The sequence below is a fragment of the Homarus americanus genome, unplaced genomic scaffold (genome assembly GCF_018991925.1).
Source record: "Homarus americanus isolate GMGI-L3 unplaced genomic scaffold, GMGI_Hamer_2.0 scaffold43456, whole genome shotgun sequence".
NCBI classification, from domain to species: Eukaryota; Metazoa; Arthropoda; class Malacostraca; order Decapoda; family Nephropidae; genus Homarus; species Homarus americanus.
In genome coordinates, this window is record NW_024713945.1 from 624618 (window position 1) to 637171 (window position 12554).

Sequence of the window (12554 nt, forward strand, 5' to 3'; positions counted from 1 at the left end):
ATAATCAATAAAGTAAAACTGTCATTTTATATTGGAGTTTATCAATACAGTAGTAAATTATATTAAAGAGCCAAAACGGATTTTTGCATTCCTGGAACTAGACTACAAAAATTAAAACTTATGAAGGATCCAGACAAATAAGTTCATTAATTTAATATTTTTGGAAATTCTCACAGAGCTTGAAGTAAATTATTATATTCTCATCTTACATGCCCATCTCGTGTCCTTCATCACTTATTCCTCATCAGTCATTATTACCCACCTGTCTGCCACCAGGTGTCAGTGAGGACGCAGCGCTTTTCTCCCACCATGTCGTTGAACCAGTGCCAGGCCTCATGGTTCAGAGGTTCACCCACACATCCCAACACCCTCAGGGAGGAGCGGTCGTGGCGCAGCACGAAGTCGTCCTCATAACGCAGCAAGAGGCGCAGCGCAGTCGGAGCACAGTAGAAGTGTGTCAGACGTAGCCGCTCCACCATCTCCCAGTACCGACCTGCACGACAAACTCTAAGTGATTTAACTTCTTTTATGACAGGTTTGCTGAAACTCTTGTTTTAAGTATTAAGTTTAGCTCCATCACATTCATTTCTTTATATACTGTATTTCGAAAGGGTCTCCACTGATGCTTGTTTCTTATATCCAGAATGGCATACCTGGTAAAGAAGCAAGGAAAAAATTAACATTAAGAAACACATATAAATCAAGATTCCTACTACAGCGTACTACAGTACTAATACTTTGCTGTCGCTCGGAATCAAGTATGACGATCATCCATATATGATACGAGTTATTTAGGGTGACACCTAGGTTGGCGAGTTCCGAGGTGACTAAAGAGGCCGATATGGGACCGGCAGGGTCGATCACAGATGTTGAACATGTGGGTGACTACATCTAGTGCAGGAAAGGGGGGGGGCAGTATCTTTCTGGCGTTAGTGCTTGTTTGCCTCATTATATATATATATATATATATATATATATATATATATATATATATATATATATATATATATATATATATATATATATATATATATATATATATATATATATATATATATATATATATATATATATATATATTTTTATATATATATATATATATATATATATATATATATATATATATATATATATATATATATATATATATATATATATATATATATATATATATATATATATATATATATATATATATATAAATAGAACAATAAACAGATGCCAGAAACAAAAAAAAGATCAATAGTGAGAAACGATATGCAGTATATAAGTTGTGTTGTCAAAGTAAGAGAAACAATTGAGACCCTGCAATTGTGTGTAAATGAAGCTGAAAGTCAGATCAGCAACCTGGGACTTGGTCACATTTTCGTGATGCCATATGGCAGCAGGGTCTACCATTAGACAACACATTATGCTTCCAATATCTTCCCAGGCAGAAGTACCTCCTGCTGCCTACTACCTAAGTGGGGAACATGGTGAGCAAAGCCAGCCTACTCAGCTGGTTGTAATCTGACCAATATCATGGGCATTTTGAAGTCATGTGCACTTGATATTAGGAGATATTCTAAGGTCAATAGCAATTACTTTTTATAATACAAAAATGCCTGAGTACAATACTGCATTAAAGAAAAAGTCTTGGAATTCTCTGATGAAAAGGGGGTGGTTCGGATCCCCAGGACCCCCCCTGGATCCGCTCTTGCCCTCCTGCATTTAAATATATATTACTGTACATTTTTTAATTACATAGAAAAACAAACAGAAATAGCTTACTACTTTAAGTTCTATTCATACATAGCAAAAAACAGGACTCAAAGATTATAACTGATAGTATTAAGCCTGGGAGATTTTTAATAGATTGTGATAAACCTCTTAAGTAGACACAGAATGACTTTGTACAGTGATCCCTTAATGCCTTCACACAGCCAGGCAAGGTCACTGTTGAGGTAAGAACCTGATAATTTAATTGTTTTCAGCACCATTCACAACTGAGGTGCAAAAAACTGATTAAAAAGTTAGTAAGAACCCATAAGAGATGATTTTCGAATGTCTCAAATACCTGGATTGGATAGGTGGTGTGGTGTAATAAGGCTTACTTGATGGGGTAGGTGATGTGGGTTAATATGGCTGGGTTGGGGTAGGTGATGTGGGGTAATAAGGTTAGGTTGGGATAGGTAGTGGGTGGGGTAGTGGGGGTAACATACCTGGGTTGGGATAGGAGGGGGTACTTTCGAACAGCAGGGTAGTAGCGCCGTTTGCCAGGGGGCCGTACACCACGTAGGAATGCCCGGTGATCCAGCCAATATCTGCCACACAGCCAAACACGTCCCCCTCCCGGTAGTCGAAGACGTGCTATAAGGAGCAGACACTAAGTGGTGCTAACTTACAAAATATTAATGTCTATTTGTACATCCTTTGTTAGAATACTTTGATAGTATTACATTGTCAATCATTAATTACAAACACACAGCACAGAAACTAGAAACCATATATACTGTATATATATATTCAACTGACATATACAGTAATACACTGTAGCATAGCAATAATACTAGGGGGTAACTACGGTAATCGTTTATCCGATCCATTTTCCACACTACTATACCTTAATCTTCTAACACAGACAGTCTTGCACTACCATAAAGAACTATACATTACAGTCTGGCTTTTTTGTACAGTCTTATGTTCCAGTAAACAGTCTTATGGCTACTGTTAACACTTATAATACTACACAATCAATTTCTATCATAACAGCCTTTAGCTACAGTAAATAAACTGAAGTTCCTTGAATCATGATAAGCTATAAACATGCTCAAGCTACTGGGAACAATCTAGCATCAATGCAAACATAACTTCAGAAACATTTACTACAGAGAAGAGATTCTACCTTACCTTGAGTCAAGCTTCAGGTGCAAATAAAACAAAAAACAGTAAAAGATCAGAGAAAAAGTGATACCTCATTATTACAGAGTAATAGTGAAATAATTTTTTCCAAATTATCAACTTGAAACTTACATAAAGAAAGTAATGCCTGGTATTGCAAGTGCTCCCTTCAATTTGCTGTAAGTGTGCTGTAGACTATATTTGCTTGTGTCAGTAACTTCTAAACTTATTCTACAATGTGGACATTTTCTATACAGTACTGCTAGAATTCAGAGTGAGGTGTATTGATGATGGTGTTGTGTGTACAGTATGTGGATGAGCACCAAGTTGCTGCCTTACTTTGTGTGTGGTGGCGGCATAGAGGAGGTAGCCTGCTGTTGAATGCCCCACGCCCTTGGGGGAGCCCGTGCTGCCTGAAGTGTACAGCAAGAATAGCAAGTCCTCTGCATTCTGCACAGCTGGGGGACACTCTGTTGAGGCACTGCTCAGGGCCTGTATCAAAAGAAGGTGGAGGAGTGAGGCAAGACAGGGAAGTGCTGTGTGTGGGTACTCCAATACAATCTATGCACACCCACTGATAGCATTTCATTACCATACAACTAAAACACTGAGTTATACCTATACTTGTAGTTGTACCTATATTTCTATTTATTTTTGTCACCTGTTGCCTCCGTCCATCCATGTGCGTGTCTGGTGTGAAAGTTATCAGTATTTTCCACTTAAATTTTTTGGGGACAAGACCCATTTTGTCAGCAGCAATATGGGACTCATGGCCGGCATTAAAAGAGAATTAAAACTTCTCTTCTGCTTTTGAAAGAACTAACATAATGGGATATTTCAAGGTTTAAAGGGGATATGCTAGTGTTCTAAGAGTCTATGTACCGGTACATAAAGAAGACAATGATAGTGTGTGTGTGTGCAGGAGGTCAGAAATCTCCAGTATTGAGATAGATCAACTGTGAACATAAACAAAACTTCGTCAAGGTTCAGGAGACTGATATATAAGTCTTCCACACAATGGCAAAGTGTACACATATTTGTAGATGGTGTAGTGTGGATAAGCATTGTGACCACACAAAACACAGTGGCAGAGATCATGAGATGTGACAATATACCGGAAATATTTATATACAGGTACCTTGTATAATATGCTTATCCTACTGTGGTACTTTATGTAATGCTGTACAGTACTGTACATTAAATGCAGCAGTTTAGAAACATTAACAAAAGATGGGTGTCGAGGAAGATTGAGGTGACCTGAGTGGAGGACACATTGGAAATAATTGTTTTTGATACTTATGTGTTAGTTTTGGTAAATGTTTATAAGGTATATGTAAGCATGTATGACTTTTTATCTAATACAGTATAACTAAATAAAGTTGAATGAAGATTCCACACACCTGGGATAAGGCGATATCCTTTGGCCCCATCTTGACCTGGGCACCGGTGCGTGTGCCCACCAGGACCCGCTTGATGGAGGGACACTTCTCCACGGCAGCGTCCACCACCTGTTTCAGCTGGATAAGTTTGCCCCCACGCACTGCCTGGTCGGCTGTGATGACTGTCTCCACCCCAGCTGTTCAAATTGAAATTGAAACAATTAATCAGAAAAATGAAGTGTGAACAACAAAAATATTGTAATGACATAAATGAGACTTTCTAGTGCTGCAGCTCTCGAAGACACCTGATAAATATTGTGCCTTTATCTCAGATAATTAATAACAAAGGTCATCTGGATTACAATTAATTACATGATGTTAGTAATACATGTAAATTGAACTCTTGCCACATTTTCACATACAGTAAGGCTTTATCATCAACAACAGTGACAAACCTACTGTAGACAATAAACATTAACTTAAGTTTATTACGGTGTTATTTTACTTTTACGGCTTTCTTGTCAATGTCCTGAAGTTTCTATGGTCCATCATCTATAGACAATAATTTAATAAAATATCTGCACATAACTGAAATCTCTATCCATAACCTAACTTACCCTAAAATAACCAGAGCCCGGAAAAAAGTGGGGATTATATTCACTGGATAACTTTTAAAAGCACAAGTTGTCTATTCTATGGAGTGAGAAACTTACTAGACTAATACATTACTAAACGTATTTTATCCTCTAGTACCTCCATTACACTAGTGTCCAATACTATAATGAATTTCCACCCAAGGCCACCTACCATCCTGTATCCTGGAGGCGAGAGCTTCAGCCGAGAACCCAGCGAACACGACGGAGTGGACGGCTCCTATCCTGGCGCAGGCGAGCATAGCGGCAACAGCGAGTGGTGACACTGGCAGGTAGAGAGCCACCCGGTCGCCGCGCCGAACACCGCTATCCTTCAGGACGTTCCCCATCTTACACACCAGGTCCTGCAGCTCCCTGAAGAGACGGTGATGCAGGGAAGGTCATAAGGGTTGGATGTATGTGTGTGAGGTACTGTACTTGTGTTATAGGGTGGACATGAGGTTATCAGGTAATACAATACAGTACTTCACATGACTGGGTCGTCTCCTGTGATGAATTTGTCTAGACAGCTGTAGTCTGACTCCCATCACTCCTATCTCTCTCTCTCCCACCCTCCCCTGCACCTGATTCATACCAGGTTACCTGTAGGTGATGCGTTCCTCCTGCCCTGGCTCATCCTTCTCCCAGAGTAGCGCCACACGGTCTGGGTGACGCCTGGCATGACGGTCCACACAGTTCACTGCGTCATACATGGACAACATCTTAGCTTCGTACTTCAGACACCCATTCTCAACTTCACGCAATCATTATAGGCGTTTATGTAAGGCGTTTTAGGGTGCACAGAATAGCTAACGCGTTAGCTTTCCCGGACTGTCATTAAAAAATACGACATTGTACCGCGTCTTGGGAATAACTGTTGTACAACACAGTCTTCAGAAAACAACAAAATTAGGAGAACTGTTATTTGGACACAATACAGAAAGAAATAGTGAAGTAATTATATCGAAAATTGTGGAAAGAAAGCCACAAAAAAAAAAAAAAAAAATGTCAACCGATCAACAATAAATAAGAAAAAAAAATCGGGCCCGTTATAAAGGACTTGGAAAGCACATGAAACAACCAGAGAGCAGCTCTGCTCTACGCTTCTTCTCTCGTGGCTGTGTTCGCATATTTGTGCACGTAATACGACGAAATTCAAGTTCGTTTAAGTCTTAAATTTTGCACTCACAGAACTGTAATCAACTTGTTCACCCTTATTTAAAGTATCTTATGAGGAATGATATTAAAGTTTTAATCATATTTAAGTAATTAACAATAATGTTTCACCAAAGTCACCAACGGCTAATGAAATTGGACTGCACCCACGTAAAAAGGGCGGAGCCTAAACAGGTTTCAACTACAGTATAGAGCGTTATTTTTCAGCTAAGAAAAAATGCCCCACCCCCTCCTCAAGAGTTACAGCCGATTGACTGTTGGAAACCTGTCCGATTTTGTCCTGAGTAATGATGTATTTCTAAATGAGTTTATTCATAATCGTTGGGATGACTGTTTCTGACGAGAAAGATATTTAGCTAAATTATATAAAGATACACACATTCATTTTTCCAAACATAAGCATGTAGGAATTTTATCAGAAGTATTATACGTGAATTAACTGATAAACTCAGGTAGCAAATTCACGCTTTCGGATGATGCATTCAATATATACAGGTACTTATTTTTGCCTACACTAAAACATACTAAGACAAATTACATATCAGTAACAGTACATTATGCAAAAACAACATTTTAAAAGATCAGAATCACATTGAAATATTACACGACGGTTAGCAAAGGCGGGAAAAACATAAAGTAGTTCGCAGTCATATTTCCCGCCGCTATTCTATCTGTGCAGACGCGCACAGACAGAATAGCTAACGCGTTAGCTATTCCGTGCACCTGAAACGCCTTACAATAACCACCTCATATTCATACACTGCATTATATTCATTTATTAGATATATACATCATGTTAAATTTTCATTCTAACTATAATGTACAGTAATTGAAAGGTTACTTAGTCGGTATATGAGATATAGAGTGAACAATAATATTGACATGGCTGAGCCTCTAAGTGTTGCAGCTCTCGTGTAGGCACAGTCGCATCCAGGTGCGATGTTATGCCCTACCGTGCCTTCCTTGCTCAAGTGGCACCATGGCACTACTCATGTGGCTAGGGGACTGATTGATGTGGCTGTTTCCTAGTACAGTAGTACTGTACTTGTTTTTGCCAGTATTTGTATACATGCATTATTATTCAAAAGAACATTCATCAAAAGAAATCCTGTAATACATAATGTGGTTTCTGCAATACAGGCAGGATATATGTCACTTAACACCCCCCCCCCCCACAAAAAATGAATCCTTTGAAGAGGCAATCAACAGTCAATCTCTAGCGTCATGCTTTTCATTATTTATTTACAATTAAACCTCGAACAACACAATATTACTTTTTATCAACATTATCTAAACACTTCTTAATGCACTTATTGTATATCCATCTCTATAATTTACATACAGTCGGGGTCAAAATTCTTGAACACTTAGCAATATCTGGTATCTACTTCTGAGTTATACATATATGGTTGGGATATACTAATAACACTGCTTGTCATCACATATTACGCCTCTATAAGGTGTTTAACAAAAGTGTAAGTATCCAGTGTCAGGTACGTTGGTCGGGGCGCAATCCAATCCGAGTACTGACCTCGTATGTGAGGGTTGGCGACCGCAGTTCTCCAATCTTAAACGTTCTTGGGTTGTTTTTACCAATTCTCTAAGGTTTTGTATCTCTCTGGGGGATCCAGTTTTTAATTTCGTTCATCCATCCATCCCAGTCTCTGTCTTCCCTTGGAATATGATAAAATCTGACCTAAATGAAACCTAACCACCTGTAACACCAGGTAGGAGGCAGCTATCAAACAGGGAGGTACTACCGCCTGGGAAGATATTGGAAGCTTAATGTGTTGTCTAATGGTAGACCCTGCTGCCATATGGCATCACGAAAATTGTGACCAAGTCCCAGGTTGCTGATCTGACTTTCTGCCTCATTTACACACAATTGCAGGGTCTCAAATGTTTCTCTTACTTTGACAACACAACATACATAATGTATATCGTTTCTCATTCTTGATTTATTTTTCTCGTTTTTGTATTTATTTATGGTTATTATTATTATTATTATTATTATTATTATTATTATTATTATTATTATTATTATTATTTTTGGTATATTATTTTTATTTTTGTACAGGTATTTTGTTATTATATTTTTAATTATTATAATGATGATAATAGTTATTATTAATATTATCATTATTATTAATATTATCATTATTATTATTATTATTATTATTATTATTATCTTTATCATATTTTCGCTCCCCAGAGCACAAATACAAGTGACTTTATTCACCTGAGACACGAAACTTGGTTGAACACACTGCTGGAACACTCAGGCGAAATACACTTTACTGAATAACACAGTACCTAAACACTTATCAATTCTACACACACACACACACACACTCGCCCGAGGCATGCACTCGTTTATCCACACTGAGGTGAACCTACTCTCATCCAAACTTACCAGTACCACACACTCATTCAACTACACCTTCCTGAAACACACAAGCATTCCCCCACACTCACCTGAGGTATATACACACACACCACAAACTGGACTGGAAGGCCCATGTAAACAACACTATCAAGGGAGCCTTGTACCGTCTCTACATGCTACGACGACTCAGATCACTTGGGGCACCCTCGCCAAAGCTGAGGACTATCTACAATGCATTTATACTCCCAAAATTAACGTATGCGTCACTAGCCTGGTCGTCTTCTCTCAACTCTACCCAACAACGTCAGCTAAAGAAGGTACAGAAGAGGGCCTGCAGAAACATGTTCGGCGCAGACTACTCCGGCTACAACAACGCTCTCTCCACCCTGGAAATGCTATCCCTCAGTGACCTCCACCACCACGCACTAGCAAGGTTTGGTAGTGGACTACTGCGCCATCCTCATCATCGCCACCTAATACCACCTGCAGTACCCTGCCCACCTCGCGCAGTCCGCCACTACGGGTACAACAAAATTCAGCCCATTATGTCTAAATCACATGTAAATTTGTATATTTTCAGCCACCGGCTGCAACTCTATTAATAAACCTGAAGCGCACGCACACATTCATCCACACTCATGTGAAACGCAGTGTCACCTACAGCCTCACCTGACGCGTTCAGCTGGCCGTCGGGGAACCACCTGAAATGGTAATGATGGCGATCGTGGTCCGTCACCGTCTTGAACTCTTTCTGCCACTCCAGCCGCGAGCGAGCCAGCCGCCCCCAGAACTCCTCCGGCTGAAATAAAGAAAATGCAGGTAAGGTGAGATAGAGGCCGGGGTTAATGGACTGGTTATCACCCTGCACCTTGAACAAGCACAGGTATGAGGAGATGGGGACAGGAGTTGACGGATTGACTCGATTGATTAACATCGTATCTAAAATAAGCACAGGTAAGAGGAGATGGGAGACAATAGTTGATGGATTGACTCAATTGATTATTATCAATGTCTAAAACAAGCAAAGGTAAAGGATCCCATGGGTAGGATGAGATGGAGGTAGAAGTTGACGAATTGACTCATCAACTGATAAACATCGTGCTTAAAACCATCACAGGTAGGAGGAGATGGGTGGCAAGAGTGGATGGACTGACCAATTAATTGACTTTGGTTAATTTTGGCTTGACACAGTGAGTCCTCACGAATCACGACCGTTTTTGTACAAGTCTATGGAATGAGTCACTCAAGTTGACTTAAATATAGCTACCGATTCAGACATTCACACGCTTATATAGCTACCGATTCAGACATTCACACGCTTATATAGCTACCGATTCAGACATTCACACGCTTATATAGCTACCGATTCAGACATTCACACGCTTATATAGCTACCGATTCAGACATTCACACGCTTATATAGCTACCGGTTCAGACATTCACAAGCTTATATAGCTACCGATTCAGATATTCACCCGCTTATATAACAACCGATTCAGACATTCACACGCTTATATAGCTACCGATTCGACATTCACACGCTTACAGCTACGGATTCAGACATTCACACGCTTACAGCTACGGTTTCAGACATTCACAGGCTTACAGATACGGATTCAGATATTCACACGCTTACAGCTACTGATTCAGAGTCACACCGTTATTGCTACTGATTCGGACATTCACACGATTATAGCTAATGATTCGGAAATTAACACGCTTATAGCTACTGATTCAGACATTCACACGATTATAGCTAATGATTCAAACATTCACACCCTTATAGCTACTGATTCAGACAATCACACGCTTACAGAGCTTTACTGATTCAGACATTCACACGTTTTTTCTACCGCTTCAGGTAATATTCACCACTGTTTACGTAAACTAAAGAATAAATCGAAAAAACTCACATGTATGGATTTTCAGGGACGGAAGGATAATCCCTATTGATTAGGAGATAAAAATAATATTGGTGACGGACGACGATCAAGATTCTACAAGTGGTACGAGTTTTCCGAGATGCTATGACGTAGCTGCCGGCCGCAAGATGTTTAGTTTTGGGGACGTTTATACTGTAATGAAGGTACTGTCTCGGCGATGATTTTGTTCCCTAGAGGGTTCTGTTATTTAATGAATTAATGTGTTTGGTGTGTGTGTGAACGTTTTTCAAGCACCCAAGTTACCATCTTACTGTAATAAAATCTGTAAAAATTGTGTGTTATGTTATCCACATGACTCTGACCTATATATACTGTTAATGAATATGATCTATTCCTTTTTGTATGAACCTCTGTCCTGCGTGGCAGTGAGAAGTGATAACACCCTCGTGTTAAGACCTGACTGAATTACTCAGAATAGGCAAACTGTACTCCAAGCTTTGTCAATAAATTTGTTAAACTAAAACTACGGAATAGAGAATTAAATCGTCACACCACCTGCTTGTAGTGATTTAAAAAGTTAATATTCAGAGACCACCAAAAGGGGGAATTTGGGGAACTCCACATTCAACTGCGCATTACACTGGGACAGTCCGCCAGAATCGTTAAGTGACCTTGAAGGGTACGGATGTCTGACGTGTTACTGTACCTGGAGGAGGTGACCTACCTGGGGAGCAGTCTAGCCTGCGTACTTCCTGTCGAGTGTCGCTGTGTCGAATGTTAGTGTTAGAGGCAATACGGATACAACACAGTGAATACTGGCCTGCAGTACAAAAGGAGGCAACATGGCTGGCACTGCGCTCACACCCTCCATTTCCCAATTTTTAAAACCAGGTACCATTTTAAAGCTGGGTGACTGAAGGTGCCGTTGGGTGAGGACAAACAACCCTTAGGACAGGGGGCAAAGGTTGTATCCACTGGGCCACCACACCCTGTATGTAAATATTGTTTTGTGTCAGGTTGATTTTTTGTTAATAATGTTAGAGATGTGTTGAGTATTGACAGTCGCTCGTCACGTCATATGTTGGAGAATTGACACTGTCGACCTGGTGTTTGCTGTAAGCAGAATCTTTTCATGCATGTAATTACCATCTTCCTGTGAGGTCCTTGCCTTTGTGTCTGTGCACGATTATTGCTGATGTACAATGGATCATTTTTAATTTGTGCATACAAATTTTTATTTTCCTTCCTAAGTCTGGATGAGTACGCTCTCCACGCCAGTACAGTTTGCGCTTATGTTGTTCCCTGAATATGTCTAACATATTCTGAAACTTCAAACTTGGCACTTACGTCAGTCTCTTCAATTCTCAGTTTTACAATTCAACTTCAAGAAGCCTTAACAATTACTGTGATATTTCTTAAAAAAAAAATCACCAAATCATCTAAAGAAACTAATCAAACCTAACCTAAAATAACCGACTGTGAGATAGATTTCGGTATCATTATCAAAGATAGGGAGATATAGAGATTCCCTCGACGTGACACAAATAGTGAAATTTTGTTGGAAACCAGAGTTTATATAAAGTTTAAGAGATTCAACACACCTACAGTGTTTTATTAATCTAAAACTGTGGCTGAAGAAGATAACAATCGACATTTTGTAGTAACTAGCAACAATACGCAACTGGAAATATCTGACGTCTGTAAAGGTCGTCCAACTGTGCTGGCAGTTCAATAGATGGTGCCACAGTTCCACAACATATTTTATGCTATGCTTTGGGCAGCCACTTTCCTATCTTCCGTATATAGTCTCAGGTTATTATAATTAGATACTTAAACCTAGAAAGCAATGCTTTTTTATTTGAAATAAGGCTAACAAAGTACTAGGGTTCATAATACCTAGCAAGGTTAGTGAAAGGATCAACGATGTTGAGACCACTTAATTGGATTATGCGGTTCAGTTTTGGTGTGCACAGGGTGTCCACATGTCCTATTCTACCCTGTTTTATAAAAGGGTTTAACAGGACATTGTGGACACATTGTCTTCTAGAATACAGTTTATTTTATAGTATTAAAAACAGATACTAGAACTATTGACTGGCGGCGTACCACTGACAGTAACTCCATGAAATAAGGAAATTACATAAATTGCTGTGATTGCATAGGAAAATTACATAACTTAAGAACATAAGAATGGAGGAAACTGCAGCGGGCCTATTGG

At 39.4% G+C, this 12554-nt stretch overlaps 1 protein-coding gene across 3 annotated transcripts in view; it reads right to left on the minus strand.

Moving 5' to 3' along the window:
- The window catches only part of LOC121875140 (acetyl-coenzyme A synthetase 2-like, mitochondrial), a 47380-nt gene that overhangs the window by 9929 nt on the left and 24897 nt on the right, over positions 1 to 12554 (minus strand). For all 3 annotated transcript variants that reach the window (XM_042379544.1, XM_042379554.1, XM_042379533.1), the window contains exons 2-8: positions 9123 to 9252; positions 5495 to 5591; positions 5067 to 5266; positions 4281 to 4456; positions 3220 to 3372; positions 2202 to 2349; positions 263 to 493 (exon numbers count right to left, since the gene is read on the minus strand). In XM_042379544.1, the coding sequence (XP_042235478.1) occupies positions 263 to 493; positions 2202 to 2349; positions 3220 to 3372; positions 4281 to 4456; positions 5067 to 5266; positions 5495 to 5591; positions 9123 to 9252 (1135 nt within the window). The remainder of the gene's footprint in view (positions 1 to 262; positions 494 to 2201; positions 2350 to 3219; positions 3373 to 4280; positions 4457 to 5066; positions 5267 to 5494; positions 5592 to 9122; positions 9253 to 12554) is intronic.